This window comes from Musca vetustissima, unplaced genomic scaffold (genome assembly GCF_032173495.1).
Source record: "Musca vetustissima isolate MV318-11 ecotype Yass unplaced genomic scaffold, APGP_CSIRO_Mvet_v1 utg6662, whole genome shotgun sequence".
In the NCBI taxonomy this organism is placed as follows: domain Eukaryota; kingdom Metazoa; phylum Arthropoda; class Insecta; order Diptera; family Muscidae; genus Musca; species Musca vetustissima.
This window is the reverse complement of record NW_026873128.1, coordinates 63,284-81,346: the sequence shown is the minus strand read 5'-3', so window position 1 is coordinate 81,346 and position 18,063 is coordinate 63,284. Positions and strand designations below refer to the sequence as shown.

The 18,063-nt window shown below is 32.1% G+C and overlaps 1 protein-coding gene across 1 annotated transcript in view; it reads right to left on the bottom strand.

Moving 5' to 3' along the window:
• The window catches only part of LOC133323030 (disco-interacting protein 2), a 103,142-nt gene that overhangs the window by 52,793 nt on the left and 32,286 nt on the right, over window positions 1–18,063 (bottom strand). Inside the window, exons 3-4 of the mRNA XM_061531992.1 lie at window positions 16,579–17,892; window positions 967–1,124 (exon numbers count right to left, since the gene is read on the bottom strand). Coding sequence (XP_061387976.1) covers window positions 967–1,124; window positions 16,579–17,892 — 1,472 coding nt within the window. The remainder of the gene's footprint in view (window positions 1–966; window positions 1,125–16,578; window positions 17,893–18,063) is intronic.

Below are 18,063 nucleotides of genomic sequence, written 5' to 3'. Positions count from 1 at the left end.
TGGTACAAAAAGTCAACAAATTTTAAAAAGCTGTGTCATAATATACACAATTGTTTTTGTACTTGAAATTGAAAAACCGTCAAAATGACCGCTTTCGGCAATCTAGTGTTAAGCATCAGAAAAATGTACTCATTTTTCTAAAATAAGACGAAAAGTCTGTTTGTCAGCAATTATCTGATTTGAGGCATTTTAAAGAAAAAAATCTACTTCACGTATGAAGGCAAAATTTCATATTTATTCTAGTTAGAATGTTTTCTATCAAATCTCATTAAAAATTTCGTCCTCCGAGGTAATTGGTTTTGACCATTTTGGTCGCGTTCGTGACGCTGTGCGTTGTCCAAGCGGGCCACATGGACCGTTTTACCGAAACAAGAAGCTCTATATGTTTAGTTACGTAAAATGTGTTTTATCTTCTGGCGGAAAATATAAAACTCCTGAAATGGTTTTTATTTTTGACGGAAAAAACTCATCAACTCCTCAAATGAGTCTTATTTTTGACAGAAAAAAATAGCACCCCTTATTCAGTCTTATTTTTGGCGGAAAAATAACAATCATTTTTAAAATAAAAATCAACGTTTATTTTTTTCAGTTAAAAAATAAATAAATAAATTGCCCTAAATTATTAAGGCCTCAAAATAACAGTTTTTTTATAACTATTTATAACCTTTACGGTCCTTGTTATTAATATTTCCACTGAGTTCTATGTAATTTAATCCAGATGGTTAAATCTTTCTCAATAAATTGCATTTAAAATGAAAGTCATTGTTTTATATTGATAATAGAATCTATGCCAATTGTCAGAGATTTAGGAACAGTTATATATAGGACCCATTCTATTAACAATATATGCCAATGACGTTTTAAGTATATAGTATCCTGGTTTTATAGTTTTCTTATTATTGTGAACTAAAGAAGAAGATATATCGATCGAAATACTTACTATAATTAAGATATATTGTCACTTACCTTGCGTTCGTTATCTTCTGATAAACCAAGATCTCGTCCCTGGGCAATAGCAAGACGGTTTCCTTGAACTAAGTTGCCAACCATTACCGATGCTGGACCAACCGAAGTGTCTGTAATACCACATCCAGATGAACTTAGTTTTGCAGTAGATTGGACACCTTTTAGGATGTTAGTATTAGAATGTAAATTTCCGACCAATTAAGCACATAATGTTACAGATTGGGTGTTATAATGGAAGTAATAGAATATGTATGAAATATGTAAGTGTGAATAAAAAATTATTAGCATGTAAAGTGATATATGTATGTTGTAGTATAATATGTATGTGAAGGAGTGAAAATCCCAGTGACAACATGTTATAATGTTCAAAGAAAAAATAGGGTACTTTCCCCTACTACAATAATGAGGTCTTCAAAACTCCAATGCGCGAAAGAAGAGCGCCAATATGTTTTACCATAGTAAATCTTTCTCTTTCTTTATTTATTTGCTTACGAAGATGCAAATACTTTCATTTATCTATGTAATTTCTAAATAACTAAAAACCGTTAAAAATATTCTTGTTCATTTTATAAAATTGTATTTTAAGTTCAGTTAAGTTTATTATATTTAAGAAGGTGGTCAAGGACCCGTAGACCTTAATAAAAAATTCCAAACAAACTCAAGTCTTTTGTTACTAATGGCGGTTTCCCCACAAGGGCTCATAGAGACAGGGCAAAAGAGTCCAACAGACGGTATTAAAAGACGAATTTATAAAAATAATTTATATGAGTTGAAAAACACAAAAATCTTCCAATGCACAAAATCAAAACTTTCTTTATAGCCTGGACCGACGAAAGCCTTAATTTGCATGGTCAGCCTTAATTCAAATTAACTTGCGCAAAATCAAACTGAATTTAACAATTTTAATACGGCAATGCTTTCGAAAATCAATTGATCAAATTGGGAGCATGGTATGCCAAAACAATTAACAAGGCGAATAAAAATAGATTCGCCGTAACATACCAAATTTGAAGCGAATTTCATTCCACCAATCAGAACAATGTATTTCTGAAGTTAAAAAAATGTTTATTTTTTATCATATAATTTGGTAAAATCATAAAGTTATGAATTAAAAATATATTTAAGGATACAAAAAACGATTAAAATATAATTAAAGAGATTTGACAATATATATTTCTCCAGATACCAAGCGGTGGACCAATGCTGAACATGTGTTTCGTTGAATTAAATCCTCTCAATACTTTTGTGAGAACCAAAAGTGTGATATAATAACTAAATTATATAAATTATGTTCTTAATGATTTCAGATCCATTTACACTTCGCTATAAAATGAAGGTCATAACGTATGCAAAACCTCGAAATAGTCATCTAAGATCTCATAAAAATTGTTTAAATTCTACAGAGCAGTTGGAGCCACAAAATTTTCCACAGACATAACTTCTAGTAGAATGGAACATATTTGTTTACATTTTGGGAAAAGGACTTGCTTGTATTTGAAGAGTATAACATTTAGTATTGTAAATGGGTCATTCATCACTGAAACAGTAAATATTCATACAGGTTTGGGTTTATTGCCAATAAAACAGTACCGTTCGAGTCGTAATTCTGAAAGTTTTATTCAACGGAAGCCACTGTAATTGGCGTTTTTATTAACAAGTCGATTGTCCCTCCATACGTTGTTTAATTTTCTTCTAGTCCTTGAGGATATCATTTGTTGTTTTATAATGAAATTCAAGATATGGCGCCACGAAATGTTTTCATTATACCTTGTGTTCCCGAATCGATCTATATTTATGATCACAAAGTTATGAAACAATATCATAATATTTTGTATTACTTTTGGACAGGATAGGGATTACGCTCCGCAGAAAATATTTCATATGGTTTGGCTGTTAGTCTATAATATTGTTTTAACAATTTCAAAAAATTTATTCAATTCTTGTATTCTTTTCAATTTGAAATTCAAATTAATTTTTTATCTAACTACGGCGAATTAAAATAGCAAAATTATATTTGACATATAATGTTACCATCAGCTGGCTTAATAAGGTTACCTTATTAATATACCTTGGTTTATTTGAATATAAAAATGAGGCAATAAAGGCAAATTTCCGTATTCTTTCAAATTGGTAGTTGATTTACTAACATCATAGAGAAATAATTTCGAAAAATATTGCAAACAAATCTCAATATCTTTCTACACACAGACACACAATTGGTTTCGTACAAAAAACTATTTCATAAATGCAGAAACTCTCGTCTATCAGGGGTAAATATTAATTTCAATTAAGATTTTTAATGCAATTTTAAGCTGTCTGTCTACGGCATTATCTTATATTTAGGTAGTCTTTTCTTTTTTATTATTAACCCTTGTTTATAGGCAAAAAAAGACCAAATATTAGAAAAACTTGTTATAAATAGATTATCCCAATCATCCAAATAGAGATGCCTCTAAGAGCCAAACCCAAAAAAAGCACGACCAGTTTGTTCGGAATTTTCTGCGGCTGAAATGGCTTGGTCCATCATGAATGTTAAACATTGAAGTTATACACGCGAATCAACTAATCAAACATTGATGTTTTGTGTGTGACTTTTTGGCCAAAACTAAAACTGTTATTATGCCCCCCCTTACTTTATTCTCCCTCCCAAAACTGCGTTAAGGAGATTAAAGAACATACGATACAAAATGGGTTGATTATACCAAAAATCACCCGTCAGAAGTGCTTCGGTGGAAAATCGGTGACATAGGTTTTTTATATCTAATATTATACTCGTATCCACGATTACCATTGTTATCAGTCCGGTTAGAATTTATATCCACTAAACGACGCTACTCAATGTTTTTTGACGCTGTTTAACGGCGGACGTTGACGGCTCAAGACCAATTAATATTTATCGTATAAACTAATATATATCGTAAAAACTATTGGGTCTTATGCATAAAAACGAGTAAAAGCGATGAGTTGAGTCAAGTAAGCAATTGCTCGTAAGTTGAGTTAGATCGAACAGCAACAGTTTTTCCTCAATTTCGTATGCATACAAATGAGATCAAACCATTTGCAATTACTTGAGCAAATTGAGATCAAACTTCTAATTGTTATTGAAGTGCTAACATGTCGTCAAGTGGTAGTGTATTAGAAGTTGTAGTAAATACTAATAATAAAATAGAAACTGACGATATATCTACATGCTTAGTACAAAAAATTAATAATTTGCTTGCCATTTCATTTGATCTGCATCTTTCGGGAATTTTATCCACACGCTTGCTTTGCCAGATATAAGTTTTGCAACATCCGCAATTGTTCGCGACACAATTGATTAATGTACTCCAATATCTGTGGCTATACCATTTTGGAATCCAGGATCTGCACGGAATCTTATATAGAGTCGAATTTGTTTAATGTTGCTGAGGGCACCAAAAAAATAATTCGCTAACCAACAAATGCTGCTATCATCAAATGTATGTATTTTTCATTTTATTATTACTTATATAAAAAATAATAATTAAGATTACAAACCTGTATAATTTTCTATCCTCATTTGCTAAATTTGTCTTACGCTGTTGATAACATTTTTTATTTATTTGTGGCACAAAATATTCAGCCATGATTTCTTTTTAGTGTACGCGATTCAACTAAGAGGCATGCTCAACAAAAGTTAAGCAAGAGCTCACAAAAGTAAGCAAAAGCTTGTTTTTATGCATATGAAAATGAGAACAATCTCATCCAACTTCAATTTCTAAGTTCAAACTTAGCAAGAAGAGATCAAACGCAAATACACCAAATTTTATTATGCATACGACGACAAGCACCTTTTACTCATAAAATCGAGTCCGAGCTCAAGCTCAAGTTTTATGCATGAGACCGATTGTTCTCATTGAAATAAAGAGTAAAGTTCATATTTTTACTAACAAAATTAAATATTTATAAATAAATTAAAAAATTATGGTCATGTTCTGGAATACCCGATGAGTTTTTACACTTTACACATACACTTCACCTGAGGACTGAACTGTTTTTCTACTTCTCATGTGAGTTGATGTTTTGAATTTGTAAGTAAACCAATAGTGCCCAAAATGGGTCCCATGGGCTGTTGGTGTGGTGTGCTCACACGTACAATTATAAAAGAGAAACCATAAAAAATAAAAAATATTTTCAAAATTGTCTTTCATTCATTTTTGTTTTCATACGATAACCGAAAAAATGGGGACATTTTTGACAAACATTAGTTCGCAACAAGTCGAATTATGTGACCAATCTATGGCGGAAGGACAAAACAGAAACAAATATATTTTTGTGTGGGAAAATGTATCATCAACAACCATATTTGCATTGAATATAATTTTTTTCTTCCTTAAAAATTTAAACTAATATTTGTACAAAATTTCTCACAGCATATGACATAGAAACAGAACTTTTCAAAATTTTGTATTTGAGGGTCGTACCTAATTTATTGCGCTCCGTACAAAAATACTCACCTTTTAAGGTTTGATAGACGTCCGTATTAACCAAATACGCAAAGACTTTATTTGCATCTATGCCAATTGAAAACAACGAAAATGGATGAACATATTTTTATAATTGATCGAAATATGCTTCTTTTCATAAAAACACAAAATTCTATTTTCAAAAAACAAAAAATTCAAAATACGCATTGTCAATGTTGAAAATTTTCAGCTTTATATTTTGATAACCAATGCGTATTTGCGTAACATTCATTGAAATACATGTATTTAACTTTTTAACTTAATAACGTTTACAGAACTAAATATTAAGTATCCTATATGTATGATTACATTAGAGTAACTTCCGGTAATGTGGACCATGCGTCAAATGTGGACCTCCCCCATATCTAAGAAAATGCTTGAAATATTTCAATGCTGCCTTGATAAATATTTTCCTTATTAGTGAAAACAAACATCAAAATTGGTTTTTAATAAATAATCGCAATGTTGAAAATGTAGTAGTAGAAAATGTAGCTCTGATTGCAAAAGTGTGATTTGAACATTTTTTAGCACAATAGTCGAACGTTTTTGCAAAATAGTCGAACACTTTGTTTATCTCAAATATAAAGAAGTTATTATGTGGTTTTTCTTGTTTTCTTTAACAAAAATATACGTTTAGCCGTAATTACAATCGGCGATTTTTAATTTTTATTCATTTTTGAAGCCAATAATTATTTCTAAATAAAAATATTCAATGTCGTGTAATGTGGACCACTATAAAAAAGTGGAACTTTTCATGAGGACGAGTTCGAAACGTGGGTGCATTTAATATGAGAGGAGGTATTCTATCCTCTGAAAACTCGATATGCGAAATTACAGATGCTTCTGTTGGATAATGAAGGAAAGACCTTCAAAATACCGCAAATGGGGCGGTACCCTTAAATGGGGGCTATTCCAAAACATTAACCCATATATTTTTGCATTCATTGTTACAGAAGAGTGTAATAAATTGAAATTTATCACAACCAAGCCACAACCTACCTTTACAATAAACTTTTTATAGACAAATATATATAATTTTTGACTTGGAATATATTTAGCCAACAAATCTACTATGTTGTGAAAACAATTTGTTTTCAGTTTTTACCGTTGCATTATAGGTAATTTGCCCTGTTTTTAGGAAAAAATTAATAACAGCGGGTTTAAACGATTTTTTGACTTTTTAAATGATGTATATGTACAAGAAAGAGAAAACGCAGATTTCTACAGTAAAAACCGGATATAACGAACAACGGTTATAAGCAACTACACATATAACGAACAAAGCTAATACTTTTCAGATATTTTCATTAGTTGTTTTATACACAACAAACGATTGAAAACGATTAGAGTAGTAATTTAATAAAATTTCGACCCCGCGATTAAATTTTTAAAGGAATAATTATTACAATGTCGTATGTTTTTGCAGAATGCATTAATATTATTAATGCAGTACCCACTAATACTCCTTAAGGACATTAATATGTAAAAGTGAGATAAAACCAGGCTTACTACAGTCGAACACGATTATAGTAAACACTGGATATACTGAACAAATTTTTTTATATGCCACTTTTTTATTTTTAATCAATCCTGAAAAAAGTAAAAAAGTTAATGTTTCATGGTTTATATTCTAAGGGGGAACTCAACCCCGCCATTTTCTGTTCTCCACTATTTAGATTTTTTTCTCGTAATCTTTCCTTCGACAACTTATTTGCGGATAAAGAGTCACGTTATTTGTTTTGTAATCAAAATTCGTGCGTATTCGTTTTTTCGCGGAAATGTTCTATCTTCTTATGTCATTCGGTGCATCTTGACAAATGCATGCAAAATAACCTAATTTCCTATTTTAATTTGACGTATTTTTCGTCCATATTGTTGTTATTGGCAATTTTACTTGCGGGGACGTTGTGAACAACAATATATTTCCTTACTTTTATTTCTTTCATCAAACCAAATATTGAAAATATTATTTTTTTTATCCTGAAGTTCCATACAAAAAACTGGTATATCTTGAAAAACGCAAAAAATCGCAATTTGAGACCTATTGGAATCAATTTAGAAGGCTTTCATTTATATATTTCAGTTGTCAAAAGATCTGACAAATTTAAACATTTTAGTAAAAGTCTATCTAAAATGACTTATGTGTAAAAAATAGAAAAATTTCTTTTATTATAGTCAAATATGTAAATTTTGAATCGCTACACAAACGTATTAACAAATATTATGTATTAAATAAATAGCGCACACCACCGTTAATACTCTCCATGTTTAATTTTTATGTTTATGCTTTGAATTTAGCGGTTTTAAACGGTTTAAAATACGACTTGATTTATTAAATTTTTTTATTTCTTTAATTTTATTTTCAAAGTTTAGAGTTTGGCAACGATTTTCACCGCTTTTAAGACACTTTTACGCAAAAAATCTTACAGATTCATAAAATTTGACATGTTTTCTTTTTAATGACATCAAAAAAGATTTTATTTTCCAAAATTGAAAAAATGACTTTTTGCCCAAAAACTGTCCAAATTACCTATAGTGCGTTGGTACGCCCAAAATATCAAAAAAAAAAAAAAAAAAAAAAAAAAAAAATGGTGGTCCACATTACCCGAAGTTACTCTACATTTCCGTCTTTCTTCAAAATTAGAGTAACTCCTAAATAACAAAACTATAATATTTCACTATCGAATAATCTCTATCATTTATAGAGACATTATCATAGTTTGGAACTGAGTCTTTGGCATCAAAAAATTCTTCTTCTTCACTCGGGCAAATATCAGTAACAGTTGTTGGTGTGTTGCGATATTTAAATAAAAATTGAAAACCACATTTTGCAAAAAATATGGCTTTAACAACGTTTTTCAGTTTGGACTCCTCTTTCAGCCAATCTATTGCTAGGAAGATTATATGCGGACAGAACATTTATTTATGCATTTAAGAAACAATTGGAAATCATTGCTTCGAAACTGTGGTCCATTGTCACTAACCAATGTATTACAAAGACCCAAAATAGAAAACATTTGCTTTAATTTCTCAACTAACACAACAGTTTTGGTTTTTGACAAAATACTAACTTGTTATGATATCATAACAACAATGTTAAACATTTTAAGCGCTATATCGCAAGCTTATAAAATAAAAAAACATATATATTGAGTGTAGATTTATAATTGGATTTACAATTTTATACACACATTTTCACTTTTTGGAGTTTTTAGTCTTAACACGTCTCTGTTATGCTTGAGTACCCCTACATATGTTTTTATAAACTATTTTGTCAAAATGCATTTTGTCGAGTGTTAACGGTTTTTATGTCTTTGATCGTATACAGCAATCAAAGAATCTGTATTTTGAAATTGAAAAAGGTCAACGGGAATAAATTCATATGGATATGAAGTAGAAGGCCAAGTAAAATTTGGACAATACTTGGTATTATCCTGTGTTCTTTGACAATAGCAACAATTTGTCCGATATTAGAATCGATGAAGGCCACCAAGCGCAACTCCTTGCCAATAACATGTGCATCGTGTAACAAATTTAGATTCGGTACGGTAAAATAGACGGTATTAATAACCTGTCTGCATAAAACTATCATCATTGACATCAAGAGAAAGATTTACATTTTTGTAAAAAATTAATTTGCACTTTGCAAATTTTGTGGTTTTGGCCAAGAATCATATCTAACAAATTCCATAATTTAACTTGCAATCACTTTTTCTTTTTACAATATATTTAATAGTTGTCGGGATACTATTCGTATCAAAATTAAAGATATTAATGTTGAAGTTTGATATACTTGTTGAACCTTCCAAAGACAACCTTGACAAAAAATCAATATTTCCCTATTTAGAACCAGGTCGATTTTTAATTACACAATTACAATTAGAAAGAAACAGAATTCATTTGTGAAACCTGATTGATACAATCTTAGATGTTGATGATCAGTATACACTGTAATCCTATACACATACTTATGAAACCCTTTAATAGCAAAAACCACTATGAAAATGCGAATGTGGTAGAAACTGCTTTTGATAATGTGGTAGACCCTATATCCTTTCCTTCAACTAGAATACTGAGAATTGTTACAACTCCGTAAGCCGAAGCATTCCAAGGAATCAATAGATAATTTCTATTAGTAGTTTTTTGCAATTTAAAAAAACTGCACATCCATTATCCCACTGCCACTGTGTTTCTTTACGAAGAACATGTTTCCCTATCATACTAGCAAGGATTCCGTCTATAATAGGCAATGGATATACATCCATATGAATCACCGGGTTTATTGTAACTTTAATATTCCGCACTGGTTATATAAAACCTTCCTCGCACATATTCAACTTTAGACATAAAGCTCGATGGCACTGAATAAGCTTTGAAAAATTTTGGTTGTGCACCAGGTTGTAAAAAATTTCTACTGAAAACGTATTTATAGGATTTTTATTTCTTAAAAATAACGAGGCAAATCTACATTTCAAATCCTCAATAACACTGGATGGGTAGATTCTTTTCACAAAAGAATTGTCACACAACCCACCAGTCATAACTGTAAAAATTGTTCTCCATGATGGAAAAATTACTTCCAACCCAAGATCTATTAATAATGTCCCACAGGTAGCAATCGAAATCGGAAAAGAGCTGTTTTTTTCTCAAGTCTAATGTCAAAAATTTCGACTTTGTGAACGTTTTGATAATGGAAGTCAATTCACAATAATGCATTTTGACAGCAAACTTGAGTGGCGCAGATATCCAGCTGGTCTCCCCGGGTGACCTTATTTATAGGCCATGTTCCAACCAGTTTCTTCCTAATAACGGTTTAAACCGATGCTCAGACTCCACTCGCGAATGCTCGCGAGCACTTTTAAAAACAACAACAAACAAAAATATCATAAAAAAGTAAACACATGCACACAACGAAAGGATGTGTGTGTGTGGCAGAAAGTGTGTGGAATAACAAATCACATGTCCAACAACTATTGAGTTTGAGCATTCGCGAAAATTCGGGAATGTTTGTTTTCATTCGTGAGAGAATGTCAGAAAGAATTTCAACCACCAAACGAAACGAACGATCGTTGTTGTGTGCTCTCACTCGTTTGTTATGTGTGTGCGAACATTCTTTGGCGAATGCTCGTATCGTAAAGAATTTATTGCCTCATTCGTAAAATGAGCACAAAACGAGAACAAAAGGCCCACTTCCACCATTCGTTCAAATCGTATCTTGTAAGAATGTCCCTTCTTCCCGCAGCTAAAACAGTTCTAATTCTTTGCATGAAATGTTTAGTTAAGTTAACGATGCTTTTGTTGTTGTGTAAAATGGTGTAAAATGTGGTGGGATAACATCTAAAAATGTTTTATATGCCTTGGCGGTCGCTTTTTCTGGAAGCAGAATACTTTACATGCGTTTATATGTTTCCGGACCGACAAAACCACTTTATTTTCTTCTTTAACCACATTTATTTTGAAGAATTGATTCATCCTTTCGAGATATTCTTCGAAATCATCACTAAAAAGAAACTGTTCGATGCCTCCAATTAATGTCATTATAATTATAATTTTAGCTTTTCCTAATGAAAGAAATGTAACTGTTTTTCCCGTTCAAAGTTATAATTATATTGCTATTGTGTAGATCTCCAACGTTTTATTAAAGCCAGTGTAAATGACATCGCTCTAATAGGTTAGTTAATGTTGACCTGTCAGTTAAGAAACCATGTTGATATGCAGATACTACAGGGGCAACAATATGGGATAACCTACGTGTTACAAATAATTCAAATTGCTTATGGATAGCACTCAATTGTACAATTCCCCTATAATTGTCAAATATTCTTCTATTGCCAGATTTATGAAGAAGAATTATAAAACTGAATCTCCAAAAATAAGAAAGAAATCAACAAACATATCAGATATTTTAGAAATATCAGAGGATACGCACAGTCGAGATTCGTACTGTTAGGATATTTCCGAAATTTACGTTTAGAATTTACGAAATTATAATAATTGGGGTTATAATGAAGACTACTTTTTATACCCTCCACCATAGTATGGAGGGTATATTAATTTTGTCATTCCGTTTGTAACTCACCGAAATATTCATTTCCGACCCTATAAAGCGCGTTTTTCAATTGAATTCGCTGAAATTTGGTACATTGTGTTCTTATTAAGTGCCAAATGCCTCCACAAAAAATTATAAATATAGGTCCACTTTTTCTGGTAGCCCCCATATAACGGTACCTCCTAATTTTCAGTATTTAGTACTTTGGGAATATAGGTCCATTTTTTCTTGTAGACCCCCATATAAAGGTACCCCAAATTTTCGTTTTTGGGGTTCAACCGAATTCGCTGAAATTTGGTACATTGGGTTCTTATTGGGTACCAAATATTTCCACTAAAAATTATAAATATAAGTCAATTTTTTCTGGTAGTCCCCATATAAAGGTACCCCCAAATTTCGGCATTTTGAGGTTCTTGAGCGCGTTTTATAACCGAAATCCCTGAAATTTTGTATTTTGTACCTGTATATGGAAACACACCTCCCTACCAAAAAATATTAATTGTCAACCCCTTTTAGGCGTAGTCCCCATATAACCCCATTTTTTTATATTAATATAATTATCTGATTTTTCCGCGTTTTGGGTTTGGTTCTAACACTCTGTTGTATATAATTTCCTATTAAAAATTATTGTTTACATAATCGGTTTGTAGATATGTCGGTATAGGTCCATTTTTTGTATGTTCCCTATATTTTCATTTCAAGTATCTGCCAGTATATCTATGGTGGAGGGTATCCAAAGTTCGGCCCGGCCGAACTTAACGCTTTTTCACTTGTTATTATATTTAAGTTGTTTGCGTAACTTCTGTAGTCTGAATTTGGCGCTTTTCAATATTTAACATAATTCATTGTAGAGTTGAATTTTGTATATTTGAGTTGCATTTTTATCATGAAATTTGATTATCAATATTACCTTTACTAAACATAGCCTGAAGCAATACTAAATTTACTTTAGCATAGTTTAACTTATTTATTTTATTAGAAAATTGGAAATTTGAAGCGTTTCGCTCATTCCGCTGAAAAAAAATGCTCACGTAATTGCGAATTTGTCGATTTCTCGTAGTTCTCAGGAGTTAGGACTGTTTACAGCACATTATGGGGTATTTTGCATTTAGATATTCCACATAAAGTCCAGCTCACGCAAAAACTGAAATCATTTGAATATTCACAACATCGTAGATACATAGAATGGGTGCTTGATCAAAAGACGGTGGACACCAATTTGTCGAACAAAATTTTCTTTAGCGATTAAACATATTTCTCACTCGGTGGGTATACTAAATCCTCAAATAATTAAGGGGACCCCCCCATTCTCGGGGTCAAAATTTTTGTGGATATAATTCGAATCTACACTGATTAAAGAATGTCCCTACAAAATTTCAAGTGAAAATCTCAAGAACTCTTGAAGATATAGCCGATTTATTGTGTCAGCATCAAGTGACGGCTGAAGGGCTTCTCAAACTTTAAACGCGTTTTTCTCTAAACATTTTTTTGCGAATGGCGGGCAGTTATCATGTCCGCCATCAATATAAGGACTTTTCTTTAATTACAAAAAAAACAACAAAACAATAACAAAATTTTTTTGTAAATTATTTTTCTTCTCTTTTAAATCTTCAATTATATATGTGCAAAGTTACAAACCTTAACAAGCATTTGTATTCATTTACCAGCCCATTGAAAATCTTGAAAAATTAAAATCGAGAATGGGGGGGGGGGGGGGGGGTTCCCTTAAAGCAAGGCCATTTTATCCAGAAAATTATTTTAACAAGACGGTGCCACATGCCACACAACTCGAATGAACATGGGTTTATTGCATGAGACATTTCCTGGTCGCGTAATTTCTCGTCGTTACGATATCAACTGGTCACCAAGATCATGCGATTTGACACCATCAGACTTTTTATGGGGCTACGTGAAAAACCGTTTTTATGCAGATAAGCCTTCAAACTTGAGTACTTAGAAACCAAAATTCATCAAGTTATCGCTGAGATACACAAAAAGTGATAGAAAATAAATCTTTATATATAAATGAGAATTGCTGTTCGTTAGTCTCGCTAAAATTCGGAAACAGCTGAAAGGATTTTTCTTATCTTAGTCTTGAAATGTTAGTGGAGCTTCAGGGAAGGTTAAAAAGGTTCAAAAAATTTGAAAATCGCGAAAATTTTGCAAAAAAATTTATGAAGCATATTTGCATTTCCACGAATTTATTATCAAGCTATTTTGGTTGCAACATCCACAGATGTTATTTTGAGACATTTTGAAAATTTTTCCAAATATTTTATTATTTATTTTTTTCAATTGGATTGATATTGTATTGAAACTATTTTATGTGAGAATACCTAAAAAATTTAAAAGTATAACATTGAATTTACACGCGATCATTGTTGGGCAATTGCTAGGATGGAAAATCAGAAGACATTCTGAATGGAGTTCGTGTCCATTCAAGAAATTTCCTTCAAAATAATTATAATAGTTCCATAAGAACATGTTGTTCCTTAAAGTACCAAATCAAGTGGTACCATATTATGGTGGTTATATGCATAATCATTTGTCAATATCTTTGAACTTATAAAAAGAATACCTCACATATATCCGACACAAAAAATTTGTATCACAGAAATAAAACTAATATACAATATATTTTCTTTGCAAAAATCTATCATTAACAAAAAACAGTAATATTTAAAAACAGCCAAGGCAAAATACCATATGTGGAGGTGATACCAAAATCTCCACCGAAAACATTTATTATAACAAAGAGTCTCACGATGTTACCTATAAAATTGCAAATTGTAAAAATGGGGGTAAGAACTTAAACATAACGAAAAATTGAACTGGAAATATTTATGGCGTTTTTTTAAACGTTGAGTTTTGTACATAATTTCTGGGATGATGTTATTTATTCACTGGAATCCGTTTTGCCTAATTATAGCCAACTCTTTGAGAAAATTCGGTCTTTATTTAAAATACCGAAAATGGGGACGGGGCCAGTATGTAGGAGCTATATCAAAACTTGGACCTAAATAAAGATTTGTTTGCAAAAATGTGTCTTACCCCCCAATATACCGGAATGACATATTACAGCTAATACAAAGATTTGACACCACTTGAGTAATGGTATGGGGGATACCATTTTATGGGTGTTACCTGGAAACTTGAACCAATATTGATAATTTTTTGTAATGATATTTTGTACTCAATGATGATCTAAAATATAAAATTACAACCAATTTGCTTGAAAGCGTGACGAAAATCCCCAAAATACCGAATATTGTATGTACCGTTATATTGGTCCACAAAGGTGGACCAATATTGATAACTTTTTTGCTCAGTAAGTATCCCTTATATTCAATTAGAAGCAATTCTGTTGAAGGCCGTGCCAAAGATCTTCAAAATACCGAATATATGCGCATTTAAATTTATTAAAAATAATTTTTTTTCCACGAATTCGAATATAAATAAATTTATATCAACAGAAACTTTAGAATGCAAAAATAGAAAAAACATATTACAAAGATCTGTACACTCTACCTTGTGGTGGGGGGTTTAAAAACAAATCTAAAATTCCGGGAATTATAAATCAACAATATTGCTAGGCAAGACGTTTGCCGGGCCCGCTAGTTTATAATAAAAAATATGTATCATAAAATATTTAAAATGTATTTTATTTACGTTTACTTTTGAAGCCACGAATTGGATAACCCTGTAAATTCACATATTAATAGAATATCATACAATAGAGGCTAACTGCCAAAATATTATAATCATTCCTGTGGTCCCAAAAACATCTTATTATAATTTGACGAACTGCGCAAGAATCAACCATTGAATCCAGATACTGATGAGAATGATATTTCTTCAGAAGCAATGCACAATGCATTAATACATTGCCTCTGAATAAATGTCATGTGTCAAATGTCATACTTGTAGATGACGTAAAATTAAAAAAAGGCAAAAAAATTTTTGAAACCGCAAAAACAAAATTGAAATTGTAATAACGCCGTGTTTCGCTTAACTGAGGAAGAGATACTTTTAGGCAGAAGGCAAATAGCACTAATCGGACATATAACAGTGCAATATTAGTGGAGTGGTAATTCGCCCAATAAGTTACATAATGCAACTGAGTGTCCATGAAAATGAAGATACTGTTTGTATCATGGAAGGAGGAAAACATCACCAAGTTAACAATTTATTCAAACCAATCCCGTACCAACAATATTTAATGATACACGCGCACATTGAATACATATTTTTTTAATTGATGTTTTTCTTACAATTTTTGTTGTCCCATTCAGAAAGGAGCTCCAATTATGGTTTTTGTAGGTCTTATTTAAAAAAACTTTAAGGATTCTCGATCAATTAATCATATATACATCGACATTTGCACAAGTTTTTGTTCAATTAAGATAAAATTAATTTTCAATTTTATTGTAAAAAACAAATTAAACTCATGGGCTCTTGGGGTTTTTCCTTAGCACCTAGTGTCTTTCACAAATGATGTCAAATATGTATGTAAAAAATGGCAGATTATTTTTCAATAATAATGCAATTAACCGGTAAAAAGTAAGAGGAAATTTATTTTTAGTGACATTAATTTTGAAATCAATTAACCGATAAATACTGTACTCAATATCCATTTGGCGATCATTTTGATATTTACTTATTCTGAAAGTTCTACGTTATCCGTCCGACATACCCCCTTTTATACTTATTCTTAGTGCTTTGGAAGTGTGGCCAAAATTGTCCAACTTAGGTTTTCATTCTATTTCAATATTGTCAATATGTCTGCCTATATCAATCGTTTCGCATACATCTTTATTAGAAGTGTGCAGTTTCTAACATTAAGATATATGTATGGCATATGTAACAAAGGTGAAAATATATTGTTTTTGTTTAGAATCTTATTATGTATGTGTTAAGTATGTATGTCTTTTGTTTAAGTATGATTATGTACACATGAGAAATGGGGTATTTTAAGCATAAATATTTTGCGGAATTATAAATAGGATAGATTTTTTTGGTTTTGAAGTAATTAACGTGTTGTCATAGGAAACAGTTGGGTTTTTTTATTCCACTTACCTTGGTGGATTTCCCTTGGCTTTGGCAAATTTGTTACACATGTGTGGGGGCACATAAGAACATTAGCAGGATGTAGAGTTCCATCTAAAAATCTTCGACGAGCTTCACATAGATTTATCCCTCCTAAAGGTGTCTTGGGCAAATGATTAGGCGGTACCAGCGCCAAACAATATATGCCAACTTGATGAATAGAATCGACTGCTTGCAGCACCCTAGACATCCATTGAAAACTTTCCTCTTCTGAGCAGTCAGGTCGTTGTTCTGCTATGACACATACACGTTCATCCCTTAAAACTTTTATGCTGAAAACTGCAATGCGGCCCCTATATATAAAACGCATTGGTTCCACCGCCAGTACAGTAGCAATTATATCGTCGGCGTTGTGCTTTCGTCCTGTAACAGTCATCAATCCATCACGTGAACCACAAACAAAAACTAGACCACCGGGCCCTAAAAATCCTAAAAGGCCGGAGCGTACGAAGAACTCTTCGCTAATAGGTTTAGATTTAATGATTTGACCATCTTTATCACATTCTGGATCTTCCAAAAGGGGTTGCACTTTGAAAGTCGTATTTGTCAAGCCCTCTAATTCATAGTAAGTCGAACCTGTCGCACCACTTGTAACGCATATTTCACCAACTTGATCTGTTTTGCATAAAACCGGGTGTCCCTCCGACCTCACTACTACTATTGTAGCCGTTGGCATAACTTGCCCACAATCCTGCAGTGTTAATGAGGTCAACGAATCTTCACTGTCCACTCGAACCACGCCATGAGACAAGGCAGCCATTGATAGTACCCCTCTGCCAGTAGCCGACTGACTAAATCCAACCGATGAACGTCCAGGACGACGCAGAGAGACCGTAAACACCTCCGAGCTACTTGCACATGGACAAATAGCATCAGCACGTAATCCCTTGGACTGAAAAACGCTTAAAAACTGATCGCACGAGGACAATGACCATGGATTTGCTCCATCGGCGACAAGGAGCATTCTGAGAGATGAAAGGGTTATATCTTTATGGTCTTTCGTTGCTAGAAGGCCCCAGTGCAAATCTCTGCTTTTGACTAGACAACATGAGGCCCTATGTTTCGTTATTAACTGCATCCACGATGATGGCCTTAACTTCATTAGGGCATAAGGAATAAAAAGTACATGCATCCCATTCAAAACGGAAGTGAGAACGGCATGCCAAAGTCCAACTTCACGCTTGAAATCTAAAACACACACCATAGTTTCGCCTTCTGTATATCGGCATGCCATAGTCAATGCCCTACAATGATTCATCATAGCCAATCGTGTAACCGTTACTCCTGCAAAGATTGGACAAAAGGAATATTTAAAATTAAATACCATACTAGTAAACGGAATAATAAATAAAACAGTTAACAGCGAAATGTATACACTTAAATAAAATGTTCGACATACTTAATATTAATAATAATCTAAATCATTAATATAAACGAAAAAAAAAAAATTTCCTC